Source organism: Halichoerus grypus, chromosome 9, assembly GCF_964656455.1.
Source record: "Halichoerus grypus chromosome 9, mHalGry1.hap1.1, whole genome shotgun sequence".
Classification (NCBI taxonomy): domain Eukaryota; kingdom Metazoa; phylum Chordata; class Mammalia; order Carnivora; family Phocidae; genus Halichoerus; species Halichoerus grypus.
Genome location: NC_135720.1, coordinates 123,222,458 through 123,247,073, shown reverse-complemented (window position 1 = coordinate 123,247,073; position 24,616 = coordinate 123,222,458). Strand labels below are relative to the sequence as shown.

The 24,616-nt window shown below is 41.5% G+C and overlaps 1 protein-coding gene, 1 long non-coding RNA gene and 1 pseudogene across 9 annotated transcripts in view; 1 reads left to right on the top strand and 2 right to left on the bottom strand.

Moving 5' to 3' along the window:
* The window catches only part of LYRM4 (LYR motif containing 4), a 267,655-nt gene that overhangs the window by 44,118 nt on the left and 198,921 nt on the right, over window positions 1-24,616 (top strand). Inside the window, exon 3 of one of the 8 annotated variants that reach the window (XM_036091313.2) lies at window positions 19,240-19,333. The exons of the other annotated variants lie outside the window; for them this stretch is intronic. Coding sequence (XP_035947206.1) covers window positions 19,240-19,296 — 57 coding nt within the window. The 3' untranslated portion in view covers window positions 19,297-19,333. The remainder of the gene's footprint in view (window positions 1-19,239; window positions 19,334-24,616) is intronic. 8 annotated transcript variants of the gene reach the window in all.
* On the bottom strand, window positions 1,017-2,679 carry LOC118535105 (E3 SUMO-protein ligase PIAS2 pseudogene; annotated as a pseudogene).
* Window positions 13,140-14,351, bottom strand: LOC118535096 (uncharacterized). Its single transcript, XR_004917038.2, has 2 exons — window positions 14,200-14,351; window positions 13,140-14,085 (listed from the first exon to the last, which is right to left on the bottom strand). It is a non-coding gene; the product is annotated as an uncharacterized LOC118535096 (long non-coding RNA).

The following is a 24,616-nucleotide window of genomic DNA, read 5'->3' as shown; positions in this document are numbered from 1 at the left end:
TGTGGTTTTTTGGTTTTTTCTTTTTCTTTTTCTTTTTTTTTTTTGGCCAGGGGTGGTGGAGGGAGTTAGGAGTTTTCTTTATTTTGCTTTGTTTTGTTTTGGACCAACAACTTCTTTGCATATATTTTTTTCCTTCACATCAGGTTAAACAAAAGCTGCTGTCATTTTAGAATCATTGATTACGTCTTTTTTTAATTAGAAAAAAAGTCTTTACCTGAATATTTATGTAACTTCATTGCTGTTTATTACAACAAAAAAGTTTTAAACTAATTTGTAGATTCCATCCAGTAACATATGAGATTGAAATCCATCTCTCAAGAAGATACAGTTATGGCTGAATGTATTTGGTGTTCAGAGTACAGCACGAATAAGAAAAATCCTTGCATGTCATGTGGTTCTTGGTGCAGTCATCTGCGTTCATCTCTCAGAAAGCAAAAGAATCCATTTGATGTTTCAATAAATATCAAAGTAGGGGCGCTTGGGTGGCTCAGTCGGTTAAGCTTCTGCCTTCGGCTCAGGTCATGATCCTGGGGTCCTGGGATCAAGCCCTGCATCAGGCTTCCTGCTCGGGGGGAAGCCTGCTTCTCCCTCTCCCACTCCCCCTGCTTGTGTTCCCTCTCTCGATGTGTCTCTCTCTGTCAAATAAATAAATAAAATCTTAAAAAAAAATAGATAAATATTAAAGTAGTTGTTTTCAAAAAAACAGCTTCCACAGAGAGAGACCCAAGAACAAGCAGTTTCAGTGAATGATTCCTAGAATCAGGTGAGTCCTCCTTTAATCCAATGAGGAGGTGATGTCAGGAATGAAGCTTCCACTGCTGGTGATGACCCCGGTGTCATCTGGTGTCATCTGCTGCTGGATGAACTAACATGAGGACTGCTTTCCTGGGGGCTGGTCATGGTGACAGACATACTCGTGCTGTTAAGGGTGAGGTGAGACTATCCAAAACCATAAGAGGACGGTACTAGGGATCAAGTGGAATAAGAGGAGGAAAATCCGAACCTGGCAGAGCTGATGACGAGCTTTATGTTGGCCTGTGGTGGAATGGTACTGAACAGTCTGTTAGTGAAGGTGAACAACAGCGGGATCAACCAGAGTCACACTGGGCACCCATACAAAAGATGGCTAATACTCCTTTGGTTAGGCTGCTTTGCGTTTCGGACCACAAATACATTTCCTGTTGGCAAGAGGGTCTTCCTCTTCCTGGGAAGAGATTTCTAGTGTTAGGTCAGTAACATCCACTTTTTTCTTGCCTCATTGGCTACAGTCACTGAAGAAGGCTTATGAAGACACTTGAAATGTTCATTTTTGTATGTGATTGCTGGATACTTTGACAGCTTCTTTCTTCTTGGTGTCTCATTGGACACCAAGAACCATCTTCTTGAAATGTGATCTCATACACATCAGAACAGTCATTGAGAATTTCTGTACAAAGCCCATGTAAAATTAGACTTTTCATGGGCAGCTTTTTTTGTCACAGGACAAATCCAAGCGGGCTTCTCATTCATTTGCAGATAAAGGGCAGCATCAAAACACTATAGATGTGTATAAGTCACTGCATGGTATGGGATTGCGGGCCTCATTTTCCTTAAAGGGCACATCAAGGATACCTGAAGGAATTTCACTATCAGGAGCTGCAGTAAGTTTTTCTTTAATTAGTTTTCTGGAATGATCAAGGTTTCTAATACCTTTCATTTTTAGTCTCTGTAATGACATGGCTGATGTGAGCTTTCATACAAGATATACAGACATGGAGTAATTCTTTCCAATTTCTGATGCCCAGGAAATGGAAATCTGATTTGGCACAGCTGAAGATAACCCAACCAAAGATGTATTTATATTCAATCCCATTTTTAGGTGGTAATGCATAGCCAGGCAAAGAAAACGGCTTCACATTCACTTTACATTTACTTCCCATTTACTTTTATACATAGACTGTTGGGATAGTTTTGTTCTTGAGAGCAACTTGTCTCCGCCAGGCAAAGTCCTAGCTGAACTTGGACCATATAATCTCTCCTACCACCTGGCAAAAAAAAATCCCTAGATATGCATCTCTCTCTAACTTGTTAGGGTGTCAGAACAAAAATAAAAACTTCTCTTGAAATTGTTGACTACTGCTTTCAGCTAAACTCGTGGGCTTGATGAGAACATCAGGGACATCATAAAAGGGCAAGTTTTTAAACTGCCCATCAGGATGGACAAGGGGAATTGGGGGAGATGGTTGCTGCATCTCAGACATGGGCTGAGTATCCTGAAGCAGCAAGAACCAACAGGAGGGGAATCATGAGTGAGATATCCCTGAGGTGGAAGGCAACCAGTGGATTCCAGCCGTGGCCAAGTCAGGTTCTTCAGGTGATGAACTACCATCCAAACTGAAACCGATGAGCGGCGCCTGGGTGGCTCAGTCGGTTGAGCTTCCCGGCTCTTGGTTTCAACTGGGATCATGATCTCAGGGTTGTGGGATCAGAACCCCACTAGGGCTCTGCTTCTCCTCTCCCTCTCCTTCTCCCCCCTCCATGCACGTGTACGCTCTCTCTCTCTCTCTCAAATAAATAAATCTTAAACAAACAAACCAATGATTTGATTATGGATAAACCAGAAAGCCCTTCAAGAGTCCATGGGTATCCAGTGATAACACCAAATGCAGGTGAGGATGCAGAGAAACTAGATGACTGCATACGTTGCTGGTAGGGAAGGAAAATGGTACACCACTCCTGAGCTCCTGGAGATCTGCGGGCTCTGCCGCCACAGCACCCCTCCCACCGCCAGCCACTGGGCACGGCGGGCCGCACGGCTGCAGCAGCCCTGCCCGCCACGTGACCGGCACAGGAGCCCCCGCCCACCAAGCTAGGCTATTTTCTAATGAAACAGTTCAAATAATGGATGTATCAGACTCAGGGTTATGAAACTGCAGTTGTGAGCAATTAAGAGCAGGTTCCATGCAGCCGTTAAAAAATAGTAGGAAAGGGGTTGATGTTACAGATAGCCCGCATTTTTGTTAACCTGACTATGCGTATGTGTGAGCATTTTCAGCATTTCTTGGCTCATACTTAATTATTTGTAGGTCACTAAAAGCAAAGTAATTTGCCCACTTTATTGGCATTTTGGATGGTGATAGATGAGTCTCTGAAACCATTTTTTTTTTTAACTTTTGTTTGCTATTTTATGGTTTAGTCTTTAAATGACTGTTCAAGAGAAATGTCCACCAATAACTTTTTTAGTGTGTCGGTTGTGAAATGAGAAGCTCGTGAATGATGTCTGTCTTTTCTCACTGTCAGCCACTGCAGCATCCGTTCCAATGCCCTAAATCGTGGGTAAAACTTTAATTAAAAGTGATATCTTGCCCACAGTTCTCATCCTTTAATTTAAAGCAGCCTGTGAAAAGGTTAGGATGGTTTTAGATCCTTTGGAGGAAAATTAATAGCACACTCTCTCTCTTTGTGTATACTTCTGGCCTAAGTACCATTTTGATAGTTTGGGGGAATCTCTAAAATTTACACGGCAATTGTTTTGATGGAGTAAAGAAAAGTCAACTCCTACATTAGGGGCATTGAAAATATTTGAAAAGAATTATGCACCATTCATAATAGCCAAGAGGTGGAAGCAAAGCAAATTCCTACCCGTGGATCAACGGATAAACAAAATGCGGTATATACGTACAATGGAATATTAGCTTTAAAAAGGAAGCAACTTCTGGCACATGCTACAGCATGGATGAACTTCCAGGACATTACACAAATGAAATAAGCCGGTCACAAAAGGACAGATTGTAGGTGGTGGTTGCCAGGAGCTGAAGAAAGCTGGGTGTCTGGAGTTATTGCTAAATGGGTACAGAGTTGCAGTTTTGCAGGTTGAAAGAATTCTGAAGATCGGTTTCACAACAGTGTGAATGTACTTAGCAGTACTGAACTGTACACTTAAAAATAATTAAGATGGTTAATTTTAAGGTGCTTTTTTCCACAATAAAAAATATCTGCCCCTGCCCCCCAAAAAAGGAATTATAGCTGGTCATCAGTTTTTTCCTTAATTGGGAAAAATAAAATTAAATGCTTTAGACATTGGTATTTAAGAGTGGGAGGCTTAAGTTGTTTGAAGCTTGAAAAAGTGGATTTATATCTGTGAACCTTCAGTTTCTTATGTGTAAAATCAAAGGATTATACCATGATTTCTAAGGCTACTTCCAGTTCTAAAATCCCATGGTTTAACATTTCACATGAATATCTGTCCCCTTCTTTATTTGCAGAAACCTATCTGATACGTTTTTTTTAGTAAACTACTCTATGCTGAGCTTTCCTTGGCCAATTTTACTAAGATCTTAACTCAACGGAGTTTAGGCTATAGATAAGCAAAGTTGTAAGCCAGCTATGTATTTATACCATCATAAATTTCAGAAACTTCTCTTGGTCTAACCTTTCTGCTACAAGAAAAGTCAGAAAATTGAATTATTTTATTAATGTTGCTAGCACCTCTGCTGTTAGCCTTCCTTTCTGATAGAAGATATGTCACCAGTACCATAGCATATCTCTGAGCAAAACATTTTCTTTCAAAGAAAATTAAATAGCAATTCAAGAGCAATAATATGTTAACTTGATAGGCAAGAAAAAGATTAAAATGCTTTCCTCAAGCCCCACCTTAATGTTAATACTAGTTTCTTCTTGATTTGACTTCTCCCTGCTCCCTGGCTGGCTTCTAAGCTGCATGAAACACGATCTGTTAGGTCAAATGACACTATAAATTTTGTAATTCCATGTCCACAGTTTCTTTTCCTAGATATTTATCAAGCACCTACTCTATACCACCTAATTATGAATTGACTTTATAAGTTCTTTGGAGGCAGAGTTGGGATTGGAATTTTCAAGTCCGTCAGAACCTTGTAGATGGTCTTTCTCATTTTGACTCTCGGGAGACAAACCTTTCCTCTTCATTCTAGATCACACCTATTTGTTCACTTAATAGAACAGAAATATATGGACTCTAATAGGGTACCCCAGCAATACTTTCCCCTGTGCCTATATAGATCAACTAAGATTGGATCGAAAGATCAATCTACATATTTAAAAACTAATAAAGCAGTCAGAAGCAAAGGAGATTTAAACACTCTGTCTTGGACTTCAATAAAAATCCTCAGGAAATCAACATGAATTTATATACAGTGACTGGAATTGCCCCCTGAGTGAACCGTGTATCTTTTGGATATCTGAATTCTTTCAGTATGAATGAAAGATTCCCCAAACCCCTGTCAAATGAGAAGGTTTGATTACTTTTATAGCTTGGCCTATGTATGACATTCATTTTTTTTTCAGTCTGTTCAATATATAGTTTCTCTGCAGCTATAAAAAGACTTCTTCATACAAGAATTTAATTTCCTCCCTCCCTGCATTTTCTAGAAATTCCAGTAAATCCTCGAGTCTGGGGCAATACTATCCCCACCGTTGGCATTCCTATAGAAAAAAATACCTCTCAGTTAGAGATTGTGCATTGAATTTGCTTGACTCCTCCGAGGCTGACATGTACAAAACAAGATTCCATTTTCTTTCTAGAAGAAGCCTATCCCATCTCTGCATTTTTCATATACAATAATAGCTCTTTTTCATATTTGCATGTTCAGAAGAGCTCATGAGGAAGGCAACAGTAATGCTATTTATAGAAAGCTTTGCATGGGGTTTCATTTGGGAATTTTTATCATCCTTCTCCCATCTAGCCTACTAGAGCTTTTCACTCTTGAATTCCTTGAAGACCCATTTTTGTTGCTGAAGCATCTGAAGTGGAAGTAGATACCATCAACTCTGGAGCAGAACGTACACTGATCCATAGCAAGAGAGGAAGTTGTAATGCCAGCTCTGTTAGGACCATACTGTGTGATCTTGAGGTCATTTATTTGCCTAATTTACCACATGTGTAAAGAGATGATTTTATTGATGAATATTGATGATGGTGATGCTGCTGGTGGTGGTGGTGGTGATGATGATGTATGCTTGCTCTCAGTGTTGGCTCATCGTGTCCTCTCTACACGCTGACGCTACAAAGCACTTTGAACATGTTGTCTCAGTTGCTAACAGCAGCCTTGTGAGAAAGATACTGTTTTCCTCATGTGTTAGATGAGGAAGTGCAGACTTTGCGTGTTTGAATAACTCCCCAAGGACACACAATTAGGAGAATGGTGGGCCCACATCTATTCTCACTTTTTAGCCGGTTCTTAGAAGAGATATCAAACTGTGGGTGGTCTCATCTTAACAGGGGTAAATAAGACATTGGAGATGGGAGAAGGCAAGAAGTAGGTTTCCTTTTCTAATTGCTCATTTAGAATTCGTATTAAAAGGTAACAGCTTACCTTCTGTGGACTCATGAATAGTTTATCCCGAGGCACTGATGTCCTTTAGCATCTCTCAAAAAAACTCTCTCTCTGCCTTCAAAAGAAAAAAAAAACAGAGACCACAGTCTGAAAATGTTAAAGTTCAGCCACCTTATTTAAGAAGTGTTTGCTCAGAATTTCCCCCTAGATCTGAAGGTTGCAGCTGCAATTGTGCTTTTCCTGACAAGCTATCACTGAAGTGCCCTTCACTGGAAACCTTTTGATGCCTTGCTGCTTGGCTTGTCCTTTCAAGTAATCAAAGTTAATTTCAGTCATGCTTATGCAGAGGGTCTTCTTCTAAGATGACAAAGGAACAGTGTCACACCTTCTAGGCAGAGCAGTGGAAGGGGCTCGCCCCGTTTATGTTTATTTGTGTTTCTATACCACATCCCCTGAAGTGGCAGGGAGCCAGTGATCCCGCATGCCCAGGGCGTGTGTGAGAAAATACACTTGTTTCCTGAGCACTTGCTATCTGCAGTTGGATATTTTCAAACTTGATGTGTTTCATCTGTGTGTGTGTGTGTGTGTGTGTGTGTGTGTGTGTGTGTGTGTATGAAGGATAGATTCATTGGTGCTGTTGGAAAGATACCTCCTAATTATACATCTGTGAGTCCAAAAAACTGTTGTTTTATGCAGAGACATAATAGGAGTGGTAGCCAAGAGACAAGAAAAGGTTTGGAGCCAGATACACCGCAACTGAAATCCTGACACTTTTTCAGTAGCTCTCTGGCCTTGGTCGTGTTATTTAATTTCTCTTAAAATAGTATCATCATTCAATTTTTCTACTCAAGGCAAAGGAATACCATTCTGAAGTTAATGTTAGTTTTGTACTTGCTCTGTTTTTGAGATACCAAAGCCAAACGTTGTATCAGAAATTTTCTCTCTTCCCCAATCTAGTAATTAAAGCTGTCATGTCATGAAATGGTCCATTATAAATAATCAAAGGGCTCTAAAAATTCTCTAAGATGTGGCACTGTAGTAATCTTAGTTTTATTCAATTAATGCTAGTATACAATTAAGTCAGTATTTTGAATATTTTCCTTTTTCTCAAACATTTCCACTTCATATGGCCTAAATTCGTCTCTTCTCCCCCACCCATCTCGACTCCAGAATATAGTGAAAATAGCCCCAACCCAGAGGCCACGTGGATTTCTCCCTCAGTCTGTCAGAAGTTAGCAGAAGCATCACCACTAAGTCCATGACCCTTTAGGCCTCATCTGTAAAAAGTAAGGACTCGGGTACACTGGTTTCTTGGATTTCCGGGGGCACAAGGGAATTTGTGTCTGAATCTGCCTTGTTGAGATCCAACTTAGGGTTTCTTTCAACAGGTTATTCCATCTCACTAGTAAGTGAGTGCATTCCAGAACTGCCTACACAGAGATGGACAAGCCTTTGGAGCCCAATAAAAACCCAGGCGCTCAGTCATTAAGCGTCTGCCTTCGGCTTAGGTCATGATCCCAGGGTCCTGGGATCAAGCCCCGCGTCGGGCTCCCTGCTTAGCAGGGAAGCCTGCTTCTCTCTCTCCCGCTCCCCTTGCTTGTGTTCCCTCTCTCACTGTCTCTCTCTGTCAAATAAATAAATAAAATCTTAAAAAACAAATGCAGGCGCTGAATGCTGGGGGGCCCGGGAGCCGGCAGCCCTGGAGTCTGCTCCCAGCCCCTGCCTGTGGGCAGGCAGTCCTCTTCTGCCAGCTTCCTCCTGGGGCTCGGGAGGGTTCTGCTCCATGACGCTCCGAAGTCTCCCTCACACCGGACATTTTCTGATTTGGAAAATAATTGTGGTCACGATTGTTAGGTCCTAGAAACACACCTGGCAATTTGGTTTTTGACCAAGGGCGAGTGATGGCACCGACCTCCTCTGTTTACTGAATTGACTTTAAAAAGCAAACTGAGCTGCCCTGAGCTCACAGACGGCATGTTTTGTTGAGCGTGGAGGAGGAACCGGGTTATGTAATGCCGAGTTATGTAATATTTGTTCTTAGGTGCCAGCCTCAGCAGTGGGGCCGATTCGAGAAAACCCTTTGGCTATACTTTGTAAAGGCTTTTAGTAGCCAGCCATGGTGGGACCGCTCCCCGAATCCTGGTGAGGTCAGGGGGCCTGTGCACTATGCACAGAAGCTGCCCTTTCGGACAGCTGACAGACTGTAAATACCTCACTTGACTGAAGAGGTTTTCTTCACTGGGCCTCGACAGGCCTCTCAGAAGGAGTGGGATGGGGAAGGAGAGACCGGGAAAAAGAGCAAAACCTAATGTGCCTCCCACGGACAGCCCTGCTTTATGTCCTGCCCGCACAGCACTGCCCTTGCGTCCCGACCGGAAGCAGCTGAGTCCCTCCTCAGCTGGACCCGCGCAGCGCCCAGCAGACACCTTTCTGCGTTCACCGGCTCCCCGCGGGAAGGCCTCGAAGGCCCTTCCTCCTCCTTTCTTGCCTGCCGAAATCGTGTCCGCCGGGCCACCAAAGCACTGCAGTGTGACTCTGCGGCATTAATTACATGGCACTGCAGTGCTGTGTTCATAAGGCATGTGTGCCCTTAGCTCCTGACCTTCCAGAGAGGCAGGGCTGTTTCCTTGTTCACCGTGGTACCCCCGGTGCCTTGTAGATACAGTGAGCCCTCCATTAATCCTTCAGAGTCATGATAGCTTGGTCGGAAGACACAGAAGGAAGAGTTTTAAACTGAAACTCAGAAGGACTGGTTCTAGCCCACGCTGTGCCCCTGACCCAGGGCAAGAGCAGCAGACTTGGCCTTTCTGACCAGAGGTCTTCGTAGCATCTTCGTGAACGCAAAAGGACATAAAGCGCGCTGATACCCTCTACCATCAGCAGAGCCGCTCACCAGTGAGTAGAGTTAACAACCTTCAGGCCCCAGCACTGGGCCCTCAAACTAAATATCCTGCTTTGCCTGAGGATGTGGCTACCGCCCGGGTACCAAAAAGGAAGCCAGGAACTCCTCCTGGAAATTAGTGTATTGGCCAGAATAAACCGAAAACAAAAGTCGATCTGGTGAGGTGAATTCCAAGAGTAGGAAAGAAGGCTCGGTTCCGATTTTCTCACCCCACTAGGAGGCACAAAGGGCATGGGATCCAGGAGTCGGGAGAGGTTTCAAATCCTGGTCGTCACGCCCTAGCTTTCTGAACTTAGGAAAATGACTTCCTGTGGAACTCCTTCTCCTGTTCCCACCTTGTTGGGAGGTGAGAAGACAGAGAAATGTGTCTGTAAAGCATGCACCCCAACGCCTGGCCGGTGGTGAACGTTCAGTAAATGAAAGATGGTTGCAGCCGTGTCCGTGCATCAGCTTGTTTTTCTCCATACTTTTAAAATCTCAAGCGCTGAAATGACAGAGCTGTGTCACAGTTTGGTTTCAGATCTCTGAACGTGCAGAAAGGGAGCCGCCGCCAGTCCCCCTCTCAGGCGGCTCTGTTCTCCAGTCTCCTCCATGGCGACTCCAGAGGCTTTGCTAATCTGCCGGCTCTTGGCATATGGTACTTGTTGTAATATAGGTCTGACTTTCCAAAATACTTTTCAGTGGTTTCAGTGAAGCTGCAAAGACTAGATTCCAAGTGACAGTTTCTGTATGAAATATTTATCACATGCTGATAAAAGCATATCCACCGACTGGAGCCAGGAGGGCAAAAGAGAAGTGCAGTCCACTATTCTTACTTTCTTCTTTTCGATGTTCCTGTCACATTGTGGACTGCCAGGCAATGAAATGAAGGAAAGACTACAGGAAAATAAAAAGAGCAGGTAGAGCCAGTTGGTGTTTGGAAGTGAAAACTGGGGGTGCCTTAATTTGAATAAATAAAGGTGTCCTCAAATTCAGAAGACGGGAAGGCAGAACCAGGAGCCCTTAATGGGCCTAGCAGGAGAGCACACTATACAGGTAGAAAGATTTGGTTCCACCGTTGTCTTTTCATCCACGCTCCTACACAGAGAACAGTGCCTGATCAATAAGGTATGTCTTTGCAGAGCTTGGGGGAAATTTTCCTTAGATTTCTGTAATGTTCATCTCAGACAATCCGTATTTATTCCTAAGCATTTTGGAGTGTCCGCAGGAATGAGCTACCAAAGTAGGGGCAGAGAGGGCTAAGAATGGTCAGTATTTGAGGAACTTGTTTTGTGATGACCGGTGAATGCCAGATTTCACATTGGAACACATGCCTTCATAGCAGTGGACAAGTCATGAGAGTTGTATATGTGGCTTCTTCATTTAATAGGGGTTTTGATCCTTGTCTCCTTGAGGGCAAGCACTGTGTCTGTCCCCACACTTAACCACAGTATCTTACACACTGATAATGCTTAGAAAATATTGCTGAATGAATTATATGCTTTGGGGCACCTGGGTGGCTCAGTCAGTTAAGCATCTGACTCTTGATTTCATCTCAAGTCATGATCTCAGGATCCTGGGATTGAGCCCCACGTCAGGCTCCACACCGGGCATGGAGCCTTCTTAAAATTCTCTCTCTCCCTCTTCCTTTGCCCCTCCCATGCTCACTCACTCTCTCTCAAATAAATAAATAAATAAAATATGCTTTAATTACAAAGGACTAAATTATATATGCTTGAATATCTTAGTAGTGGCTCAGTGTCATCCATTCTATTTATGGAATAACCTTTATCAACAAAGTAAAAAGCCATACCTGAGCTAGCAAAGTTTTGATCCATAAAACATAACCTTTTAGAACCATAACCAATTATAAAACTCTCTCTTTGAGACAGATAGCGGTCCTGCCATACATACAAACTTAGGACAATCTATTCGTATTTTGGGGGGAGGAATGGGAGAAATAAAGAGAGTGGGGGTTACCATAGCTGCTTTGGAGAGGCCTATTAGAGCAAGTCATTCTTATCCAAATATCTGAATGAAAAAGACTGGTGAGTTGGTCTGCATGCTTCTTCCATTGCCTGCATCTTCCTTTGGTAGCCTTTTGGGATGGCATTAGGTTCGTGTACCTTCTGTGTATATGTGAGAAGATTGGAAGCTGGGAAATGAGCCTGTCCATGATAGGTGGGGGATCAAAGGCAAGGCCAGGGAGCCAGGCTGCCCTTTGCCCCTCTGGTCAGTTCTCCAGAGCTTTCTGGAATACAGGTGTTATAAACACAGAGGTCCTCAATACATTATGACTTACTCACCTTTACCCTTTGGGAGAACTCTTTTCATGTGAATTCAGACATGCCCAGAAATGTAGGAAAGTCGAAAGCAGTCATGTTCTTGCCAGGATTTATTGTTTAAACAAATCCATTATGAAAATTCAGCTTACCGGGCCGCCTGGGTGGCTCAGTAGGTGGGTGAAGCGTCCGATTCTTGGTTTCAGCTCAGGTCAGGATCTCAGGGTCCTGGGATTGAGCCCTGTGTCCAGCTCTGTGCTCAGCAGGGAGTCTGTTTGAGGATTCTCTCCCTCTGCCCCTCCTTCTGCCCCTCCACCTGCTCACGCACTCTCACTCACTCTCTCTAAGTAAGTGAATAAATAAATAAATCTTAAAAAAAGAAAGAAAATTTAGATTACCAAGGAAATGTAACTGGAGGTTGAACACTTATATAAATTAATTCTGGTTATGGTTATTCAATGACTATGGAGACTACAGGGGTTAAAACATTTTTATCTCTTCTTCTATGCTACATGCTGCAGGCATGGATCATTTCATTTACAGCTACTCTGCAGCATGTCCTCATTTTATAGGTGAGGAAACCAAGGCACAGAGAGAGGGATTAAGGAGAGGGAGACTCCTTAGCCTTAATGGTTGAAGGCAGGATTTTTGAGCTGAGGTCTCTTACCACCATCCCTTGTTGCCTGACAGTAGGATCTTTCATTGCATTTTAGTAAAATGAATTTTACAAAAATCTGATTTAGATAAACTTCTGTAGCTTGAAAACCCCCCTTTTTTTAATGATGTAACTTTTTTTTTTAAGATTTTATTTATTTATTTGACAGAGAGCACAAACAGGCGGAGCGGCAGGCAGAGGGAGAGGGAGAAGCAGGTTCCCGCTGAGCAGAGAGTCCGATGTGGGGCTCCATCCCAGGACCCCAGGGTCATGATCTGAGCCAAAGGCAGATGCTTAACCGACTGAGCCACCCCACCGAGGTGCCCCTGAAAACCCCTTTCAACTAAAAGCCAGTGGGTGCTCAAAATCAAGGAGTGGGTCTCTGGGGAAGGGACCCATAGCACTGTGACTCTTGGATCTCCATGCCCTTGTCCTCGGGTGCACGCTGAGAGAATGAGGTGCAGCGCCCCCGAGCCCTCAGAGCTCTTCAGGCCTTACTGCTGGCGGGATCTGAAAGACAGCTCCCTCTGGAGGCAGCAAGCATTAGCTCAAGGGGTGAGCCAGAGGCCTGACCCAGAGCTGAGTGGAAGGCAGAGAAGGGAATTAAGTCTGACCAGTGAAATGACTCACTCAAAGAAAAGCGATAGTTTGTGGCATGAGCAAATTAAACTCCCTCCCACCTCCCCCACCAGACCAGGGCCATTTGAGGCTTTGGTATATCTCCAGACCATTTCAGGGATCTAAAGTTTTTGTCTCATCAAGAAGCAGGGCAGATGCCTGTCCATGCACTTGTGCACCCAGGAGGGACCTTTTAGGCATACATTACTAAGGTTTGTATTACATTGCCTGTAGCCCTTCCTTGATAACAAAAGGAAACTGAATGAAGACTAGCACATTCCATCTCAAATACCTGTGTTACTTACTCACCTCAAATACTTGCAACCATACACAAGTGAAGTTTTCCATTATCTAAGCATTTTGTAATGTTTGGAAAGAAAAACTATAATCAATCTCAAAACAACCATACATTTCCCCCAAGAAGAAGGAAGTTTTCATCTTTATTTTAACACATTTTGTGCCTGTATGTTGCAGTACACTTGGGATTTAGTTCAACTCAGCTTTAATTTTAAACTGTATTACTGGGGGAACCAAAGGCTACCTGATCTTTAGTGGGATCTTCAAAGACAGGACTTTGCACTTTCTGCTCATGGTTCTCAACCTTGATTGTACACTGGCACCACCTGGGTGTTTTCACAAATCCCTAGGACCAGGCCACTCCAGGCCAATGGAATTAGAGACTCTGAGGGTAGGACTCAGGCATCAGTAGTGTTAAAACTCCCCAGGTGACTTCAACATGCAACCAAGGTTGAGAACTAGGAGTTGAAACTGAGCCCCTGAACAGATCCCCCCGAACCTGTCACCCTACACTGAGTACCTGTTCTCCAGAAGGCCAGCAAGTTGTCTTTGATTTTTGTAATTACTGATCTCTGGATCTCTCTAAATTAACCTTTGCCCCAGGGATAATTTTTGTTCTGTTGCACTTACACAGAGATTCAAACTCTTAAGTTCTCTTATATATTGAACAGTGCAGCTCTCTCTTATTACAACTGGAAATCTCATGTGTTCCCATAGTGTGCATACTCCTGATGAAGCTCTTTGGGTTTTGGCTGATAGAGCAAGACAATATTCTTCACAACCAAGTAGAATAACACAGCTTAATGTCAAAAGAATGGCAGAGACGTCTTCTCAGGAATGCAGTCTTCATCTCAGGGAGAAGTTATTTAACAGTCTTTGGGGGATATTTTTTAGTGCAACTGAGGGTTTGCTGCTCATATAAATTGTAGCTCATCCATCCTGCATTTCTGCTTGTCACATAAACCCTGGCGATAAGAATATCTGCAGAGTCCTGTATCTTCATAGCAGCCATAGTCCAAGTGCAGGTAAAATTATTCAGGAAGTCATGCACCTTCTCTCCTTTCAGGGGGAATAGATGGGAAGAAAAGAAGATTAATAGAGCTATAGACCAAGAAAGATACTTGTAAGATTTGTTCAGCCTTTCAGGATAGTTGATAGGAGTGTGCTCCTTACTTTGGTCTGTTTTGAAACTCCACAGCCATCAGATGCACAAGTTGTCCTCAGCATCTCCTGTCAGATAGATCACCATGGGAACAGCAAGGAGACCAGTGGAAGCATAACAGGGCAGCAGCTTTTGGGAGCTAGCCCAGTGACAAATGCTAATGCACCAGGCCAAACGTTCTAGCACTCAAAGGAACTGGATTATCAGGGCTTAAATTGGGGTGTATTGGCCTGCTGGTACACCAAATTTTTCCAGATTTTTCTGGAAATTTCCTAGTCTGATTTTTCTCAACTCCAGAACCAATAAAGATTCAGCCCGTTGATGAAACTTTCTGATGAAATCTGGCAGTTCAATCTGTTCTTCCCTAGGGAAGGCCAATATTGTGTAGATTTCACTAGCTCATGTGTTCCTTAACTTGCTAGAACATTCAGTGAATTCCTTTCCTTTTTTCTTTAAATGACAGCCTTATTCACACTCTCTCTCTCTCTCTCTCAAATAAATAAATAAATAAATAAATAAATAAATATTTTTTGAAAAGGGGGAGGGCACATAGGTGGCTCAGTCAGTTAAACATCCAACTCTTGATTTTGGGTCAGGTCATGATCTCAGCGTCTGAGATCAAGCTCCTCGTCAGGCTCCACAATCAGCAGGGAGTCTGCTTGAGATTCTCTTTCTCCCTCTCCCTCTGCCCCTCCCCCTGCATGCTCTCTCTCTCTCTCTCCCCATCTCCTTCTGTTCCTCCCCCCACCCCATGAACTCACACCCTCTCTCTCAAATAAATAAATCTTAAAAAGAAATAAATAACAACTTTATTGAGACATAATTCACATATCATAAAATTCACCCATTTAAACTATATTTTAGTATATTCGCAGAGTTGTGTAACCCATCACCACAATCATTTTAGAACATTTTCATCATCCCGAAAAGAAACGCCATACACATCATCAGTGACCCCATTTCTCCCCAACCCACTCTCCCCCGGCACTTGGAAACCACAAATCTCCTTTATGTCTCTATGGATTTACCTACTCTGGACATTCATATAAATGGAATTTATTTTTGTGACTGGCTTCTTTCCTTTAACATAATGTTTGCAAGGTTCATCCATTCATAGTATGTATTGATACTTCATTCCTTTCTAATAGCATTGTATGACTGTATCACATTTTATCTATCCATTTATCAGTTGATAAACATTTGGGCCATTTCCACTTTTTTGCTATTATCAGTGATGCTGCTATGAATACTAGTGTACAAATTTTGGTGTAGACGTATGTTTTCGTTTCTCTTGGGTATATACCTAGGAGTGGAATTGCTGGGTCAAATGATAACTGTTAACTTTCTGAGGAATGCCAGCCTATTTTCCAAAGTAAGTGCTCCTTTGTACATTACCATCAGCAGCTTGTAAGGGTTCTAATTTTGCCACATTCTTGCAAATACTTCCAGCCATCCCAGTGGCTAGGAAGTGGTATAGTGTATACCTTTTATACATAAAACAACCAGATTTAGATTGGAAAGCTAATGTTGACCTAACTGCTCTTGGAACATGCAAGGGAAGGTTAAGATTATTTTTAATTTTTATATATTTATTTTGTCCACATGAATCTCAGGCCAGTCCTTCTCTAGATCTAGACCCCAGTTCTCTGTGAGAACCAGTTTAAGCCCTCATTGATATTACAGTGTGTATAAGAGTTCCAGTATGGCTTGGAAGTGTGCATTGGGCAGCCAGGGTTGATTCAGATAATCTGAAGCTCTGGTTGAGGGTGCTGTCTTTCACTGCTCCATGAGGCCCTCCCTGAGCTTGGATTGAAGAGATGAACTTCCCAGATGACCGGGGTAATGTGCTTTGCCTTGCATAGTACCTCATAGAAGTCTTTCACACAGTAGGTATTGGTTGATTTTTTTTTTAAACTCTACCTTCTTCCCTACAAAAATTCAGCTGCTGTCTCAGACGCATAGACCTCCTTACCACTAAGTCAGTCAGTCTTTTTTATATCCTTATTCTTTACAGATCTGATGTTGTTTACTCCTTGAAACTTCGTATCTGGTCCTCTCTTTCATGTAAACTGTTAGCCTCGGTTTAGTAGATCTTTGCACTTGGGTGTTTTATCAGCACTTGAAAGCCCTCATGACCAAAACTTAATGAGTTATCTTGCCTTCCCTTAAACTAATTTTCCTTTGCAAATTCCCAGTACTTCCATTCTCTTGGTAATGCAGACTCAACTCCTTCCTCGCCCCTATGCACAGAGAATGGAGCCTTGATTGTTTCTGTACTCCATTTAAAATAAATCTAAGCCTCTTTTCAGGTTCTCTAAAATAGGGTACCTGGGAATATTCAAATATGTTCTGAGGTACCACCCTGAAAACTATCTTCTTCTTCAGGTTCAGGCTTGGGTGTATGCTATTCACTTCTGTAGTTAGGTCTAACCAACTCAGGTACTTGGCCCAGCCTTTAGCTACGTCAATGTGTGTCCCAATCTTTGGCTCCTCCTGAGTACTTTCCTTGCCTGCCTTATCACGAATCACCAGTAAGCATTCTGTTTTTTCTGTAGGACTTTACTTGAGGTTCTGTTAGATATTCCTGTTGACTAGATGTTCATCTGTTTAAATAATCTCACTGTTAATGTGAAAGCACCCTTTGTTTGCTGACAGCCTGATTTCCCTGGGCATTTATAGTGCTTAGATGTGTATTGATGGACATTACTCTGTAACTGTTTGTGTCCAAGCACTCTGGGAGGCTCATCAATCTTGTGCTTTTTTTAATTGACATCAATAATGTGTTTGCATTTATCAATATTTCCTAATTGCCAAGTTATAACAGTGGAACTTCTGTAATAAATCATGCCCACAGATATCTTCAGACATTAAGGTTTAAGGTTTCTGTCAATATTTTGATGTCTTATAAATTGTTTTTATGAGGATTTTTTTTTTCTATGAGAAAGGAAGAACCGTGTAGCAAGAGACAGAGAGAACTGAGTCAGTGTCACCATGTAAAATTAAGTTAAAGGGCCAAATCATTCCAGTGAAAAGAGAAGAAAGCTATTTCCCAAGCCAGTACAGTACGTTCCCATAAAGTTCAGCATTACTGTCCAAATGAATGCTAATGTGTCTCCCTTGCGAGTGATGTACCGTGCCAAGCCTCTTCCTGGAAGAGAAATTTGGACAAAAGGACAGTTTGCCCTCTTGCAAAGAAGGAACTATTATCAATTCATTTTTCGGGAGAGGAAACTGAGGCGTTGTAAGCTGAAGTTATTTGCAGAGAGTCAAATAGTGACTTTGCAAGGCCGGGACTCATACCCAGGGCTCCGCAGAGTCCATGCCTGGATTATTTACCCTTCAGGGACAGACTTGACCAAACCCCCAACGGAGAGGGAGACCCATAGGTGTCAAAGGACTGAATCCACATCATCTCTTAGGCATTTGAACACTCTAGAATGTTCAGCTCAGAAAAAAAGATGAATGTGAAAGGCTCAGGAGGTCTGTCCTCGTATACCTGAAGACCCTTCCCTTGAGGGAGAATAGACCTTGTCTTCTCTGCATGCAGGCATCGGCAGTGGGGCCAGCCCTCTGACCTGCCGAGAGGCGGTGATGTGCCGTAGTTACAAGAATGGACCCAGGAGTCACACTGGCCCCAGCAAATCCCAGCTCAGCCACTCACCAGCCCCCACCCTTGGTCAAGCCACTTGACCGCCCTCTGTCCCACTTTCTTCAGCTAAGATGAGAATTTTGACAGTACCTACATTATAAGGTAGTTGGGAGGACTCAGTGAGTTAATATGTGAAAAGTGCTTTTGATAAAGGTGCTTGGCACATAGTGTGAAAAGTGCCACTCTTACTATTATTACATTATAAAGCCAGACTAGGTGTGAGGAAGAGTTCTCTAAAAAAAAAAACCACTCACCATTTATACATTAATTCTGCAAATCTTTATGTATGAGACACTTCTAGACAGTGGAACACAGCAGTAAATAAGACAGATCTAGTCCCTGCCCCTGTCCTCATGCTGCTCACATTCTGTATTAGGGAGAAAGGAAATTACTGTGTGAATCAATAAAGCAGCCATTCAACCCCTGAATGAACCATTCCTGACATTGTGACCCCCACCCTTTCCCTGATAATCACTGAAGAGGTCCAGGCACAGGCTGACCGAGGTCATCGTGAGAGGGGTTTGCTACTGTGGGATTTTATAATGTTCTAACATCCCTCTGTAAAGTAAGGTTAATTTAATACAGCCAGTGAATAAAACATCAATTCCAGAATTGCTTTACTTTAAAACTGTCTGTTATCCTCTGGATCTTCGAGGTGAGGTGGGGAGATTATGCAGGACAATCCTGTGAGGTACAAGAAGGAAATATGGGACTTCTGCTTATAATTTTTATCTCATCTTTTTAAATGTGTATTATTGTGTGTATCTTATAATGTGCATAATTTAATAGCACAGGAGCATATGTGGATAACATCTAAATAAATATAAACATACGTTAAAGTTGCATGCGTAAATATATTTTGCTAATAAGGTAAACGATTTAAAAAGCTTAAAGTCTGCCACTGTAAGTTTTAAAATGACTGAGCTTTCTCAAGTCAAAAGCTATTGTAATAATGAAACAGTGTTTTTATGTTTTCCTTATTTCTGATGTGGTCATTTATGGATAATTTTCAACTTTAAAGGTAATAGTTTTCCACATGATGGAAAATGAAGACATACTTTGACCTCTACTGAAGAGCTTAAAAATCAATCGTGATAGTCCTTAATGTTTTTGTAGGAGTTAATGGTTTTATTGCATTTAATCCTCCTTTGAGCCCATGAGATAGGTCTTAAACCCACTTTGGAGATGAGGGAACAGAGCATTTTAGAGGTTATACCCAGAACTTTTGGCAACTAATCATTTTGCCAGAGAACAGAAATTTTAAAATTAAGTACTGTAAAGTATACCAGCAAGTACCTGTTAGTATGGGTCGAGGTGAATGCTGACCAATCTCTCTTGTTGCTAGGAGAAGGACTGTGGCTATTTTTTCTTACTATTGCCATCCTGTGCTCTTACCTCAAAGGCAAAACCCTATCAAGTAATGTATCATTCAACAAGATTTATTCGGAATCTGCGATGAGCCAGGCCTTCAAGGCGCTTTCAGTTTACCAGAGGAGGTAACACTTCTTTTCTAATCCCCAAATCGGAAGCATTAAGTTGACTTTTAATTAGAGGCAAATTTCAGTTTGGAAGATAGTCTCCATGTTCTTTCCCTCCCCATCCCCATATATCAGCAGTCAGGATCCTTAGTTGCAGTCAACAAAAAGCAACTCTGGCTAATTTCAGCACAAAGAAGATAGTTAAATATGTGTTCAGTTAATGAACAGTGAATTCCTGTCTGTGTTCCTTACTCCCATTAATGGGTAAGGTTTTAGGGGTAAGGGGACAGAGAGAAAGTTCAGAAGCTTGGAAAGGAAAGTTGGGCAGTATGTTCTAAAAGAATGCCTAGAAATTAGTTCTCTGCTAACTGTGGGTTGACAGAGATTTATGTGGATATGTTGGATTTTATCTAGTAAGATTATTCTATAGCATGAAAAACAAATTACTTGGAGTTCAGAGACCTACATTTTCTACTATGGAGCTGTGTGATCTTGAATAGGTTACATAACTTTTAGGTCTTGGTCCTTTCTGCTGTGAAATGGATGAAATGATAGATTAATCTCTAAGTCTTCCTGTGAACTGTCTCTGCTGATAGAAATGTTGTATATCTGCCCTGCCTAACACAGTAGCCACTAGCCACTTGTGGCTGTTGATTCAGCACTTGAAATCTGGCTGTTTTGACTAAGGAACTGAATTTTTACTTTTAATTCATTTAAATTTAAATCACCACTTACAGCTAGTGGCTACCATATTAGACAGCATAGTTCTAGAGCATTCTATGATTTTCTGGATTCTGTAGGTTTACATAATATGAGATAGAGACCTAGAAGGTAGAAAAGATGAAAATCAGAACTTTACATTGGTGAAGAATTGCATTCATATTTCAATACCTAATTATATGTCAGGAGAGAAGAGCATAGTCTAAAAATTCACATAAACAGTGTAAAATGCACAAGATTTGGAGTTAAAGGATCTGAATTTGCACTCTGGCACCACTAATCATGAATATATCAGCCCTATCTACCATACAAAGTTCTAAGAATCAAATGAGATTATAAATGTGAAACGCTTTGTAAATATAAAATCACTTCATGTACATTAGTTATTCCTTTATTACATGGAATCAGTACAATGATCCTACTAAATTACAGATATCTCATAGCTTTTCTTAGGTTCTTTGGGGTTTTGTTCATTGGTTTTTGGTAAAGATCAAGGGTAGTAAGTGAAAACACCCATATATAAAACGTTACACCTAGTGTTACTTCATAACTTCTTAGTTCCCGATCAGTATACCTTCTATTTCTTTTTCTTGTCTTATTGCATTAACTAGGACTTCCAGTGCAATGTTGAAAAGAGTGGTGAGGGGAATATCCTTGTCTTGTTCCTGATCTTAGTGGGAAAGTTCCTAGTTTCTCACTATTAAGTATGATGTTAGCTCTAGGTTTCTTGTAGATATTCTTTATCAAGTTGAGGAAGTTTCCCTCTTTCCTACTTTACTGAGAATTTTTATCTTATTTCATAACTTCAGATTTATTATTTTAGCCCTTACAGCTAGTTTGTTTGTTTGTTTATTATTTCCTTCCTTAGAAGCATTCCTTGGGATCTGATTTAATACTCCTAAGTGATAAAATTACTTCTTTTTAGGTCCCAAAGATAGGGTTTGGTGATGGTTAATTTTATGGGTCAACTTGGCTGAGCCAAGGTGCCCAGATATTTGGTCAAACATTATTCTAGGTATTTCTGTAAAGGTATTTTTTGGATAAGATTAACATTTAAATTGGTGGACTTTGACTAAAGCAGATTACCATCTATGATATGAGTGGGCCTCATCCACTCACAGGTCTGAGTAGAACAAAAAGCTGATACCTCCCCACCCCCTACCCTCACTGAGCAAAGAGTTCTGCCAGCAGATGGCCTTTGGACTCAAACTGCAACTCTTCTCTCTGAGTCTCCAGTCTGCGGCCTACCCCCTACTTGCTAAGCCTCTATGATCACATGAGCCTGTTCCTTAAAATAAATCTCTTTCTATATATATATATATCCACGTATACTACATATACCTATACATATGACACACATTCTGTTGGTTTTCATGCCCTGCTTAACATACTTTTAGACTATCAGATCGTATTCCTGTTAAAGCCCCTGAAATTAAACATAAACCATTAATTTCAATTATTCTTGTCTAAATGTCAATTACAAGTACCTTGGTGCTCTATGTCCATTTTCTGTTTCCTTACCTTTGTCCTCTACCTCCTAACCAAACTGTATACGCAGAATTTGATTAGTAGGCTCCTTTTAAGGCACCTGTAATCCTATAATCAGACTTTCCAAGGGCCTTTCCTGATTGACTACCAGTTTCGGCTAGGGGATTGTCAGGGTCTCTGGTCCTCTTTCCTTGTCTGCTCCTGTCTGTCTCAGCCATAGACAGGGTCTCTTGTTACTTCGATTGTTAGGTAATTTAGAGAGCAACTTCAGTTTGCCTTTTTAGCACTTTAGCTGGGAAACTCTACTTTATTTCCCCTTCCCCCATTTCTCTTAAGATTCCCAATGCCTCTTTTTCAAAGACCAAAATGGGAAGAACAGAAGCACTACATACAGAATCTGTCTGCTAATGTTACCAAATCTCCTCCTGGCCATTTTTCTCTACTCTCTGTAAGATTACATGCTTTAGAAAGAGTCAAAGAGCCCTGCCCTTCCATCACGTGTTTCTTCAGTTGGAGTGGCTAATGACCCACAACTTGATAGTCTTCAGAAATACTGCTTTTTAATAAAGCTATCAAGACATTCTTGGGTTTTTTTTTTTTAATATTTTATTTATTTATTTGAGAGAGAGAGAGCACAATCGGGGAGAGGCAGAGGGAGAGAGAGAAGAAGCAGACTCTTCACTGAGCAGGGAGCTTGACTCAGGGCGGGATCCCAGGACCCCGGGATCATGACCTGAGCTGACCGCAGACACTTAACCAACTGAGCCACCCAGGTGCCCCGAAGACATTCTTTAAATGTATTTTATGGAGAAATAATCACATGTAGTATATGGAGATGCTGAAACAGAACTTATTGCTCAACAGGAGGAGAAAGTGTATTGTCACTCAGAGTTTCTTTTGTAATATCAGCCCCTTCACTTTCTTGTTCAAGGATCTTGCATTTTAGGCTTTCTGCTATAGAACACCATGCTTTTTATTATTGTGTCTACCAAACTACAAATGGGGATTAAGCTTTTATGCCTAGACACACTTTGGATACATTATGGGTATAGCTTGTGGATTTGATGTCTTTTAACTGCACCAATTGAGAAGAGTTGATCTGATCACAGGAGAGAGCAGCAGTGCCCCTCCCACAGAGCACTTTCCCCATGACAAGGCCCCCACAAGCAGTATGTTCTGTTCTAACAAGAAGGGGGATGCATGAGGCACAAAGGTCTAATTGTCCCAACAGTCTAGTAATGATTAGGACCTCAGAATTTTTTTTAATGTTTGCATTAACTTTTTTTTCTAATAGACCCTTGCTACATGTCACATTTGGAAGAGTGTGTGAGGAGTGATTTTTTTAGAACACATCCAGGGCGTGTTCAGGGAGGTGAGAACAGAGTGCCCATAGTCTGTACTTTTCTCACCCTGCTCACCTGGTAAGGGAATCTTTGTATGGCAGGGCCAAACCCTGCCCTTGGAACCCTCCTTCCTGGTCCTAGCAGCTCTCTCTGCCCAAGTCCCCCTCCGCTCCCTCACCCCTGGTCGTCTTTAGTTAGAAGTGACAGCATGTTAAAAGTCATTCACAAGGTCCTATAGAGAGTATACTACTCAGCAAAGAAATAGACTGTGTCTCTGAAGAAGTGAATTACAGACTCATCTTAATTTTATAATGCCTGTGATATTTACTGATAACATGTATGGGAGGTTTGCAAATTTAACTTTTAAGAAGTTTATGATTGACTCTTCTAAATGTGTGCTCTACTCAGTACACATGGCCCCAGTACCTGTGGTAGGAACGTAGGATGGTTTATGGGTGGACTATTAAAACTGGCATCTCAAGCATGTTTCTTTGGAATGAAAAGTAGCATATTGTTCTTCTCTGGATAGTTTTCTTCTTAGTAATAATTTAATAATAATAATAATTTTTTAATTATTATTTTACTTGGACTTAAACAGTTTATGTAAAAGAATAAATATTTTACCCTTTACTGAATTCCACCAGTGTTAGCAGTTTTTTTGCAATGTTTGCTTTATCTCCTATTTTTTTATTTTATTGAACTGTTTGAAAACAAGTTACAAGCATAATACTACTTCTATATGCTTCACTGTATATCTTAGAACAAAGGCATTCTTCTATATTATCACAACACTATTTTCACACCTCAGAATTGAACACCGATACATATTGTGGAATATGCAGTCCATTTTCAAATTTTCCAATTATTCTATGTAACCTTTTATAATGTTTTTTTTTCCCTGATCCAGAATCCATTTAAGGATCAAGCATTGCATTTTCCAGTCACGTTTCTTATGTCTCCTTTAACAAAAAAGAGTTCCTCTGCCCTTTTCTGTTAAAGGAGACATAAGAAAAGAGGTCCTCTGCCCTTTCTGTTAAAGGAGACATAAGAAACGTTCCCTAATACGAATGTGTGAGATTCTTTCTCTGTTATTACACTCAGAGTAATCACTTTGGCAGGAACACTGCTTTGGTACTATGACGTTCTCCCTTTGCATTGTATCAGGAGGCCCCTAATGCTGGTTGTACCATTATTTGTTTCTGCTAAGTCTGATCATTTGTTAGAGTGGAGTTGACCAGATATTGACATTGTAAGCATCCTGTTTCTCTTTGTAATTAATAAATAACCTATGCCCCATCAACCTTTCACCTTTCGCCAGTGGTTTGCAGACCCATTAACGTACCTTGCCTGAATCAATTATTTACTGAGTGGTTACAAACTGTTGATTTTTCTTATTCCCTTGTCACCTAGTTTGCATCTACATATCACTGGGAAGGGGGGCATTTTTAATGAGGATAAAACCTAAGTTACATACAGGTTCATTTCTCACTTGTCTGTCTTAATTCTCCCAGTTTAACAAACTCCTTACTCTAGCCCAATTCTCAATGGAGATACTTCCTACTAACCCATTCCGAGGTTTTATCTTGGAGTTCTATTCTTCCCAGAGTCACATGGCTCTACTCTTTACACTCAGAGGCTTGAGGTCAGTCTGGTCTCGGACTTCAGATGATTCCTTGAATTGCCTGTGACAATCATTCAACCTACATGGACCACTGGCACGAACAAAAATGGAGACCAGGTTTGCCTTTTT